The sequence below is a fragment of the Hyla sarda genome, chromosome 6 (assembly GCF_029499605.1).
Source record: "Hyla sarda isolate aHylSar1 chromosome 6, aHylSar1.hap1, whole genome shotgun sequence".
Lineage (NCBI taxonomy): Eukaryota > Metazoa > Chordata > Amphibia > Anura > Hylidae > Hyla > Hyla sarda.
In genome coordinates this window covers 248,974,561-248,986,839 of record NC_079194.1, presented here as the reverse complement: position 1 = coordinate 248,986,839, position 12,279 = coordinate 248,974,561, and the positions used below count along the sequence as shown (strand labels likewise).

The 12,279-nt window shown below is 38.3% G+C and overlaps 1 protein-coding gene across 1 annotated transcript in view; it reads left to right on the top strand.

The window, feature by feature from the left end:
• Positions 1–10,944, top strand: part of LOC130277500 (mucin-5AC-like) — a 255,045-nt gene extending 244,101 nt beyond the window's left edge. The window contains exons 34-37 of the mRNA XM_056528176.1: positions 474–596; positions 2,359–2,419; positions 5,904–6,006; positions 10,476–10,944. Of these exons, the coding sequence (XP_056384151.1) occupies positions 474–596; positions 2,359–2,419; positions 5,904–6,006; positions 10,476–10,647 (459 nt within the window). The 3' untranslated portion in view covers positions 10,648–10,944. The remainder of the gene's footprint in view (positions 1–473; positions 597–2,358; positions 2,420–5,903; positions 6,007–10,475) is intronic.
• The last annotated feature ends 1,335 nt before the right edge of the window (positions 10,945–12,279 follow it).

The window sequence follows — 12,279 nt, the reverse complement described above, 5'->3', positions numbered from 1 at the left end:
TGAAATCCTCGCCCAGCAGGTTCCTTAAGAGCAATTGAACCCCATTCCATAAAGGAAGGAGCATAGGACAGCCCCAAAGTGTGTGTAAGAGGGATCCTGTTTGTCCGCATTGTCTCCAGCAGAGGTCCGGGCATGCCGGGTTCATAAGATGGAGTCTCGAGGGGGTAAAATACCATCTATAGATAGACTTGAGGATAGCCTCTCTATGGTTGGTAGAGTGCAGCAATGTGCGAGAATACGTCAAAGCCTGTTTCCATTGTTCATCAGAGAATGTTTCCCCTAGGTCTAGTTCCCACTTTTGCATAAATGGCAGTTTAGAGAAGTCCAAGCGGTCTCCTAACAGGATAAATGTAGAATAGAGTAATGCCTCTCTTACGTGACATCGATGTCTCCTCTTTTTTCAATATTTCTTGATATCCTAAGGAAAGTCACAGATGACCCCTCTAAGTTACTGAAATCATTTTCTCTTACAGCCTGGAAATCTTTGGCGCCCTCCTGGTGATAACTGCACTTGTTATGACTGTGAACCCAAAAAATTTACTGTTATTAGAAGAGAGATGTCTTGTCCAGTGCAAAAGCCCTTAAAATGTGAACAGGTAAAATACATACAAGTAAATTATAAATGTATCCATTCTTGGTTTTCCTTTAGTTTGGAATTGCAATTTCTCATTAAACCAATTTAACGCAATATCACAAGATCAGAACACTGAAAAGGCATCATTTACATAACAATCACGAGTGTCCATACAGAGACATCACAATGGCTCATCGATTAACTATCGCAAATGCATAAACGTTTTGGCATAATTTAGCCCAAAAAACTGTCTTACATGATTTACCCCACTTTTATTATGAGTTTTAGCTTCCTGTTAAGCATTTTTTTTAAATGACCTTTGCAAAAAGAGTGTGAACAAAAGGGACATTGCCCTGTCTTTACTGCCACCTAGTGACACAATTATAATATTGTACATATTTACATATATTTCATTTGCATGAGTAATATCCCAACCAGTCTTTTGCTGTCCGGGCATGCTGGGAGTTCTATTTTTCAAATAACTGGAGCCGCCCTGGTTGGAAAACACTTAAACTATACCAATAAGAAGTCTTTGACAGACTCATTATAGAGTGGCAAATATACAGCTTCTGCATAAAACTGGAAATACTCACTCTATACCTTAGGGTGCATTCACACCACATTTTGGGCATTCAGCAGCCGGATTCAGTGGGAGAATTTAAAATCGCACCCTATTCATTTCAATGAGCCGGACGTGATGACTCCGGTCGGCTCATTTTTGGACTGAATCGTTATTTGTTGCCGGACTGAAACTGCAGCAGACCACAGTTTTCAGTCCGGCAACAAAAACCCATATGATGAAAAAATGAGTCACTATCTGACTCTGTTCAGCTCATTGAGATGAATAGGATGTGGCTCCGGGTCCGGTGGGGATACTGGGTCCAGCTGCTGTATGCCCAAAACGATATATACTGATGTGATCATGATGTGAATACAGCCTTACATCTTACATGTAGTGCTAAAATACTACCAATTGGCAATAATACATCACAAAAGTCATTAAGGCTAGTTGCACGTCAGTATTTCTGATCCGTTAAGGCATGATCAGTTTATGTAGTTGTATGGATCATATTTTGTACAGATTATAAACGGATTCAAACTAAACCTTTAAAAAATTCTATGGGCATTCACAGAGTTGTCCCTAAGCCACTCCTGTATTGTCTTGGCTGTCTGGGGGAGATGTTAGGAGGGAGATTTATCAAAACCTGTTCAGAGGAGCAGTTAACTAGTGGCCCATAGCAACCAATCATATCACCTATTTTGTTTTAAAAGGGATCTGAAAAATGAATGAAGCAATCTGATTGGTTGCTATGGGCAACAGGCCAAATTTTCCTCTGCACAGATTTTGCAAATTTTCCCCCAATGTTTCTACTTAAGCACCTTAAAGGGGTACTTCACTGGCCAGTGTTCTGTGTGCACGATGCTGGGGTCGGCCACACCCCCTTGTGACGTTAGGTCACGCCACTCAATGCAAGTTTATGGGAGGGGCGCAGCTGGAATACTGGCCAGTGGAGTACCCCTTTAATAACAATTGTGACAGCCTTAGAGGGATCGAATTCCAACCCTTTCATGGCAAATTAATAAGAGATAATGACGACTAATGTATAGACCATAGCAAATACAACAGTGATTATTATTATTGTCTTAAAATAAATCAATATAGTTAGAATTGGTGTGGGAAATTGAAATACTATTTGGCTACGGCAATATATATTAGACATAAGTTTAGAAAAGACACATCTGCACATTACACATTACAAATTGTATTTCTGTTATAATCATAGGGTATACTCGTTAACTTTACAAGTGCGGATGGATGCTGTACAATACAGTCTTGTGAGCCACGTAAGTCTAAGCTATTGCCTTTTCTATGTACTGTTTATTTTAATGGAGCAAAAAATGGAGGCTGACTCCCTAAGGCTATACCAACAAGATGCATGCAAAACAGCATGCATGTGTGTAAAAATAAAAAGTAAACAAATAACAAAACATAAATAGGAATGAAAACAAAGTGTATGTAAACATATGAAACTCTTATAAAGGTTAAAGGTGTTATCCAAGAATAGAAAAACAGAGCTAATTTATTTCAAAAACCGCTCGCCATCTGTTTCCAGGTTGGGTTTTGTCCTGCAACTCAGTTATATTAAAGTGAATGAAGCCAAGTGGTAATACCACTCGCAAACTGGGGACAGACGTAGAGATGTTTTTGAAAGAAATTAGCTCCCTCCTCCCTCCCCCCTCTAATAACACCCATTCCCTCCCCCCAATTATACCCCCTCCATCCCCCCTTAATTAATTACATTGGGCTGGGAAGTGGCAGATGAGGTTCAACACTGATAAATGTAAGGTAATGCACATGGGGAGGAAAAATCCGGGCTGGGATTATGTATTAAATGGGAGCACACTTGGGACGACTGACATGGAAAAAGACTTGGGAATTTTAGTTAACAGTAAATTTAGCTGTAGTGACCAGTGTCGGGCAGCTGTCGGGCAAATAAAATCATGTCGTGCATCAATAGGGCCATAGATGCCCATGACAAGGAAATAATTCTACCGCTGTACAAATCACTAGTCAGACCACACATAGAATACTGTGTACAGTACTGGGCACCAGTGTGCAAGAAAGATATAGTGGAGCTGGAGAGGGTTCAAAGACGGGCAACCAGAGTAATACGGGGAATGGGAGGACTACAGTACCCAGAAAGATTATCAGAATTAGGGTTATTTAGTTTAGAAAAAAGAAGGCTTAGGGGAGACCAAATAACTATGTATAAATATATCAGGGGACAATACAGAGATCTCTCCCATGATCTATTTATACCAAGGACTGTATCTATTACAAGGGGGCATCCTCTACAACTAGAGGAAAAACGGTTCCTGCACCAGCACAGACTTCTTTACTGTAAGAGCAGTGAGACTGTGGAATTCTCTCCCGGAGGAGGTGGTCATGGTGAACTCTTTAAAAGAATTTAAAAGGGGTCTGGATGCATTTTTGGAGAGTAAGAACATTGCTGGTTATGTATATTTGATTTATAGGGACAGAATGTTGATCCAGGGATTTATTCTGATGCCATATTTGGAGTCGGGAAGGAATTTTTAACTCTAGTATGAGGGTTTTTTGCCTTCCTCTGGATCTCAGTTGGGACTATTGATGAGCGGCATATGCCATTTTCGAATTCGCGATATTTCGCGAATATGAGGACGAATATTCGTCCCATGTCCGTGAAATTCGAATATTCATTATATCCGTGAAATTTTTTTGAATTGCGAAATTTCGCTATTGCGAATGCGAAATTAATTGTGAAATTTCGCTCGTCTGCGCATGCGCGCTATAACATCATGCGAGGGACGTTGCTAGGGACGCTGCTAAGCTCTCACAACTGTGCTTAAAGAACTCTCATTGGCTCACAGGCATAAGTAGGGCGGAATTTACACGAATATTCGCAATGCGAATATACGCATGCATAAACCTTTCGCCTCACAGTCTCATCCCTGGGTCTTTAATGATACAAGTATTGCATTTATCAGTCAAAGGAGATCCCTACAATGTGCTCAGTTTTTAAAACAGTTTGAAAAAAAGACGAATATTCGTAATAGCGAATTTTAATCGCAAAATTCGTATTATTCGCAAATTCACGAATATGTGATATTCGCGACGAATATTCGAATTGCGAATATTTGTGAACAACACTAGTAGGGACTCATTAGGGTTATAGGTTAAACTTGATGGACTCTGGTCTTTTTTCAACCTTTTGAACTATGTTACTAAAGAGCACTGTACTTGCATCCCTTACCAAACCACTTACTAGGAAACCTCTCAAAAAGTGTACATATTTCAGATTATTTCAGATTAAGTGTCATGCCTATTGTAGAGACTTGCTAGTTACATAGTTCATAAGGTTGAAATAAAGAGTCCATCAAGTTCAACCTTTATCCCCATTGTGTCCTTACTGTGTTGATCAACAGGAAGGCAAAAACAAACAAACAAAAAAACCTTATTTCAATTGCCCGATTACAGGGGAAAAATACCTTCCCAACTCCAAATGTCAGAATAAATCCCCGGATTAATGCTCTGTCTCTATAAATTTAATATCCATTACCTGTAATATAATTACTTTCCAGAAATACATCCAGGCCCCTTCTTTTTTTTATTGAGTTCACCATGAACAATTCCTCTGGTAGAGAGTTTCACGGTCTCACTGCTCTTACAGTAAAGAACCCCATCTGCGCTGGTGTAGAAAACTTCTTTCCTCTAGACATGGAAGATGCCCTAGAAGATGCTCCTTTGTTATAGATACAGTCATGGGTATAGATAGATTATATCAGAGATCTCTGTACTGCCCCCCAATATAATGCATTTATTGTGATAATGGATATTGTCTGCATAAACCAAAGATATTCTCTCTTAGAATGACTAAATCCAATTAAAGCGCACACACTTTTGTTATCTGTTAGGTTCTGAGTAAATCTTGCAGTAAAAAAGCTCTTCTGTATGTAACATAGGGGTCATACAGAAGCACAATAGCCCATAGATTTCAGTGGGTGCTGTGTAGTAGGTTGTTGCAATCTGTAGTGTGTAGTGAGTCTTAAAGGGGTACTCAACTGGTGCCAGAAAGTTAAAAAGATTTGTAAATTACTTGAAATCCTTCCAGTACTTATCAGCTGCTATATGCTCTCTGACAGTGCTCTCTGCTGACACCTCTGTCCATTTTAGAAACTGTCCAGAGTAGGAGAAAATCCCCATAGCAAACCTATCCTGCTCTGGGCAGTTCCTAAATGGACAGAGGTGTCAGCAGAGAGCACTGTGGTCAGACAGAAAGGAAATTCAAAAAGAAACGAACATCCTGTCTAGCATATAGCAGCTGATAAGTACTGGAAGGATTAAGGTGTTTAATTTACACATTTTTTTAACTTTATGTCACCAGTTGATTTAAAAAAAAAATTCTAGGGAAGTACCCCTTTAAGAAAACTTATCACCTATACAAGCACTTTGTAGGCTATTTTGGACAGCCCCATAGAGTTTGAATGGTGTGGTAATGGGCATACTTGACCTGTCACCCTTTTCAAACAGTGGACCAAGGAACCCCCATTTTTGTGATCAGTGAGGTCCCAGTGCTTGGACCCATACTGATCAGATATTTATCACCTTTCCATTGGACAGTGAATAAATTGTTATTATGGCACAACCTCTTAATGTAACCATGTACACAAGGCATTACTGTAAAAATGTTCTTTAATCATTTAATGACTGCAGAAAGAGACCTTCTGTGCAAAAAATATCTTTCTTTCATGTTGTGCAAGTAAAGACTACTATTCTATTGTTATGCAGGCAAATGTGATGTTATGAAATCATGGAAGGTTATAGAAAGTGAAGAGTGCGAAGCCAATGTGACAATAACAAACTGTGGAGGTTACTGTACCTCTATCTCCAGGTGGGTGTATAGTGAAATAGGTGTCCTTATTTTAAGTATGGAAATAAAGTTTATTCATTGTATAAAAGTCTAAATAGAAATGTATGCAACTCCGCCATCATTTGGTAGATGTTCCAATGTATCAGTGTAGGTAAATACTCTAAACCTGTTGTCCAGAACAGGAGAGAGACTTGGGTTTCTGCTCAGTGGTTAAAAGGGTATTGGCAGATACATTTTACATTTAAAAGTGCCCAAGGTGCCAGTATAAAATACATGTACTCATCTGTCACTGATTCCCTTCTGGTGCTGTTACAACAGTTTTAGTCCACTTTGTCAATGCTTTCAGCTCTTTGTCAGCAGGGCCCAGCACCATAGGAATGGTACTGTGGGGGATCAGTTGCAGGTGAGTACAAGTTTTTTTTTTTTTTTTGTTATATTGGCACCCTAGACAGTTGGTAAATGTTATCTTCCAGAATACTCTTTAACCACAGAAGATTATAGTAAATAGCTATAAACTATACTAGGTAATGACAAGCAAGAAAATGTCCATTCACTGACAGCAAGCAAAGGGTTGAAAGTTATTAAGGAATGGAAATGTCTGAATCTATAAACATAATTAACCTATCTCTTCTGTAAATGAAAGCTTCAATGTGATGCCCTAATAAGAGTTATACTAGGAAGTACAAAGTTCATCCACTATACTACCACACATGTCATCCATAGTAGTGTATTATGTAAATCCCCAGCACAGAGTCAGCATGTTCAGTGAAGTTTTACCAGCACTTTGTTATGGTATAGCTGTGATGAATGAGTGTTGTGCTGTGATTGGCTAGGCAACTAAGGGAGGAAGTACCTGTATGGCTAGTAATTTTATACAGCTCAGCTCTGGTCAAACATCCTGAAATAGAGATATTAAGAAAAAGTTGGTCATCATGGAGGGGGCTTCGAAGGCACAAAAATATTCTTGTCACCATTCTGAAGGGTTAATCTTACAAATTGAGTTTTTCTTATTTTTAAATCTTGCAATTGAGGAGCCAGAAAATTGTGATTTTGATCATCTAAGGGGTTAAGGAAGAGACGTCAGCTTGAGAAAGTGCCTTGAGACACCAAATGGCCTGTAGACCGATAAGCTGAGTTTAGAGTATCACTAAAATCATAACTTTACAACTGGTGTCTACAAAAAATATTCAACATACTGATTGCTGTTCTTCTTCTTCTGTAAATTTCATATTTTAAATTAATGTATCTAAAGTAAAAAAAAAAAAGGTGCAGTATCATGTTCCAAATGTATGGCTGCTCACAGCAGGAGTAAAAAAAATGCAAACAATTCCACAGTACCAAATTGCGCCACATTTATAAGAATTAAGCTGCTTGTCATAAATCAGGAACAGTTTTTTGCCAGTTACCCTATAAATTGTATTAGTGCTGAATATTAGTGTTGCTCGCGAATATTCGCAATACGAATTTTATTCGTGAATATCGCATATTCGCGAATATTCGCGAATATAGCACTATATATTCGTAATTACGAATATTCGTTTTTTTTTTTTTCAGTACACATCACAGTGATCACCCCTCTCTGCTTCCAGCTTGTGTGGTGTAGAGAAGGCTCTAATGCTACTGTGTGAGACTGGCGTGCGCATTTTCTAATTGCATACTGCTTTTCATAGCATATGCTAATTTTCGGATATGCGAATTTAGCAATATGCTAATTTGTATATGCTAATTTCCGCATATGCAAATTTTCGCATATGCGAAAATAAAACGTGAATATTATGAATATGCGAATTTAGCGAATATATTACGAATATTCGTCAATATATTCGCAAATTCGAATATGGCCTATGCCGCTTAACACTACTGAATATATCTTTTCAATAAATGTAGGCAACAGACTAAGATTGTTTCTGCATATTATTTTAATGTTGTTAGAGGTCAATTGTAATCATTCATAGACTGGACTCACATAGCGTAAAATTTACAGTGCATATTGCATTTTGTGATATTTTGTGCTAACTGATGGATCCACAACCACGAAGACAGAGTCTGCCTATCTACGTGCTGGGACGTCAAGTCAAAATAACAAACCACAAAATACTCAGTCACAGGTCAGGAAATTGTCAGGAATAAAAAAGGTAAACACACAATAACAATACAGAAGGAGACAAACAAACCAACAAATAAATTGTCAGCAAGCCGAAATCATAACTAGCATAGCAATATGCTGAATCAGAAAGCAAGGAGTTAATCCAGGAAACACAGCCAAAATCAGAATACCACATAGCAGAATACAATAAAGAAAGCTAGCTACAGAAATCACTTCTTTCATGGGCAACCAGAAAATGAATCAGGCAGACTTAACCTGTTAAGGATCCATGACGTACCGGTACGTCATGAGTCCACTCCTGTTCTATAACGCCGGGGCCATATGTGGTATCGCCGCGTGCGGAAATGTCCGAATTATAAAAATATATCATTAATCAAAATGCACGGTCAATGGAGTGCGTGCAAAAAAATTCCAAAGTCCAAAATAGTGTATTTTGGTCACTTTTTACATCATGAAAAAAAATGGAATAAAAAGCGTTCCAAAACTCTGATCAATACAAAAATGGTACCGCTAAAATCTCAGATCACAGCGCAAATAATGAGCCCTCATACCGCCCCATATGCGGAAGAATAAAAAGTTATAGGGGTCAGAAGATGACAATTTTAAACATAAATTTTCCTGCATGTAGTTATGATTTTTTCCAGAAGTACCACAAAATCAAACCTACTTAAGTAGGGTATCATTTTAATCGTATGGACCTACAGAATAAATTTTACCGAAAAATGTACTGTGCAGAAACAGAAGCTCCCAACAGTTAAAAATGCAGTTTTTTTTTTTCAATTTTGTCTCACAATGATTTTTTTCCCGTTTCGCCGTAGATTTTTGGGTAAAATGACTGAGCTCATTACAAAGTAGAATTGGTGGCGCAAAAAATAAGCCATCATATGGATTTTTAGGTGCAAAATTGAAAGAGTTATGATTTTTTAAAGGTAAGGAGAAAAAAACGGAAAAACCCCTGGTCCTTAAAGGACAACTACAGCGCTATAGACAGACAAGGAGAGCGCTCCTAGTGTGATAGCGTAATATAAAAGCAAAGATAATAGACAAGAAAACTTGCTCACCAAGTATAGTTGTACTGCGACCAAGTACAACTATGGTGAAGGCGTGAAGTGACCCTGCAACGGGCGAAGAGCGGCAGCTGCTCCTGGACACACAGGCGAAGAAATTAAGCGGATCCCTCCAGAGAACAAACCAGGATAGAGGCAGCGCACAGGACTTCAAAGGTAAAATGGTTTATTTACCCGGCATGCAACGCGTTTCGCTGGATAACCAGCTTCATCAGGCAACCTGATGAAGCTGGTTATCCAGCGAAACGCGTTGCATGCCGGGTAAATAAACCATTTTACCTTTGAAGTCCTGTGCGCTGCCTCTATCCTGGTTTGTTCTCTGGAGGGATCCGCTTAATTTCAACTACAGCGCTAGTTAGGGCCCAAATGTAATAATATCACAAGTTATATAAGTTTCTAAATGGGATCCACTACCTGGCTGGTCCCGTTTCTCCGCTATGCCGCCACCGGAAGTCATCTCCTGGTCCCCTAACACGCGTAGCATCGACCTATTATTCTCTATGGAGCTGCCATCTTGGTCGACGCTACGTCACAAATGCCCATAATGCGCCAGGGGATTGCTTCACTCCCCCTACTGCTCATCGTGCCGGCCCCTCTCCTCCCATCTTATAAATATTCATAATGTTATTATGCGCTCAGCCCTGATTGGCTGAGCGCACAGTAGGGGCCGCAGCCTATCAGTACAGGCTGCGAGCGCCTGCGCATGAAGCACTTGTTCCCCGCAGCTAACAGGAAGCTGGCGCAGGGAGTCATGGGAAATGTAGTCTTTATGACATGGCTGCTTACTGCTAAAGGTGGCAATCACAGGAGAATGGCTGGGCCAAATTTGACAAATGAGGTATCGTTGGAAAGGTCTTTGAAAGAGCTATCAGGTGAGGTAAAGTTTTTTTTTTTATGTATGAGCACTGCAGATGTCCTTTAAGGGGTTAAATACCCAGGCCTAACAGGGTGTGGATGAAAGATGAGATTTGAATGGATAAAGAAACAGCATGGGGATAGGCTAGGGCATCAACACATCAACTAACTCAGAAAATAAACAGACAATGAAAGAGACACCGCTCTTACAATTGCTGAGCTGATTTCTGTGCCTCTTGAGCCAATAATTCCTTTATTCACACTGTATAGATTAGAGCCAGTCGGATATGGAAAACGAACCCTGGAACATACATTTCATAATACTAAAACACTGTTTTCATGTGTTTTATATTTGTGTTAATTTCAGTGGTTGAAAAAATTGCAATTGTAATTGTATATAGTCATATTTAACTATGTATAATACAATTAAGTTTTAATTGAATGTTCTTGTAATTTCCAAGACACCCCAGTTTTCCTAAGATGGTGGAACATGACTGCACCTGTTGCCAGCCTACAAAAACTACAAGCAAGAAAGTTCACCTGCTCTGTAAAAACGGAAGGAAAATATCGTACAGCTACACCGACATTCTGCAGTGTGGATGCAGGGGTGCGGCCTGTGTGTTCACAGAATAAAATGACTGCTAGAAATGGTTTCTTGGTACTATGAGGAAACATTGTCATACTGCGTTGGAAAAGATCAAATAAAGTTATGTTTTAAACTTTAAATCCTAACAGGATGAATAAAATATATCAAATATGATCATGTAAACATAAGCTAGTTGATAATGTTGATATACCTGTTATGTATCAACCCATTGTGAACCACACATTTAATATATGCTACTGTAGAATGGTATTACAAGAATATTTTTGCACATAAAAATCTTGCAGTTTATCCACATTTCTAATGTTAATTAACACATAATATAAGACAACATTATTATAATATATATGCAATTAAAATTATATTGTTTATATGCATCATGTTTCGTTCTTTTTTTTTCTTATAATAGGTGGGTTTACTTATAAAAGGTTTCAGAATAATAAAGTTGAAAATACCTCTCTGCAACATTGAATGAACATGCTACAGTATAAACACATAAAAACACATGAATTTTAAAGGGTACCTCTCATCAAATAAACTTTTGATATATTTTAGATTAATGAATGTTGAATAACTTTCCAATAGCATGTTAATGAAAAATATGCTTCTTTCTATTGTATTTTTCCCGATCAGTCCTGTCAGCAAGCATTTCTGACTCATGCCGGAGTCCTAAACACTCAGAGCTGCCAGTCTGCTTTGTTCACAGCCAAACAGGCTGTGAACAAAGCAGGCTGGCAGCTCTCAGTGTTCTCCTTTGTGATCAAAGCAGACTGGCAGCTCGTAGTTTTTAGGACTCCAGCATGAGTCTGAAATGCTTGCTGCAAGGACTGGTAGGGAGACCCCTAGTGGTCATTTCTTCAATGTGGAAAATTAAATAGAAAGAAGCATATTTTTTAATAACATGCAATTGTAAAGTTATTCTGCATACATTTATCTATAATATATCAAAGAGAGGTACCCTTTAAGCCTGTACCGTGGAGACTGTAATATGGAACTTTACAATTAGACCATTCAAACAGGACAAGGACAATTTTATTTTTGCAATTTCATTTTTTCTTCCTCACCTTCTAAAACCCATAACTCTTTTATATTTCCATCTACAGACCCATATAAGGGTTTGTTTTTTGCATGATGAATTGTACTTTGTAATGAATCCTCTCATTTTACCATAAAATGTATGGCGAACCCCAAAAACATATTTTTTAGGGAGGACATTTTAATGAAAACCACAATTTTACACATTTTGGAGGGTTTTGTTTTCACACTGTACAATTTACGGTAAAAATGACATGTGTTCTTTATTCTGTGCATCAACACGATTAAAATGATACCCATGGCTAGATACTTTTATATTTTGGTACCGGTTAAAAAAATCGAAAACTTTTTGTACAAAATCAGTAATCTAAAATCGCCCTATTTTGACCACCTATAACTTTTTCATTTTTCCGTATATCGGACGGTATGGGGCTAATTTTTTGCTTCGTCATCTGTACTTTTTATCTATACCACATTTGTATATATAAAACTTTTAGATAATTTTTTTTTGAATAACATGCGACAAAAAAAAAGCAGCATTTTTGGACTTATTTTTTACATTTACTCCGTTCACCGTACGGGATCATTAACATTGTATTTTGATAGTTTGGACATTTACCCACACG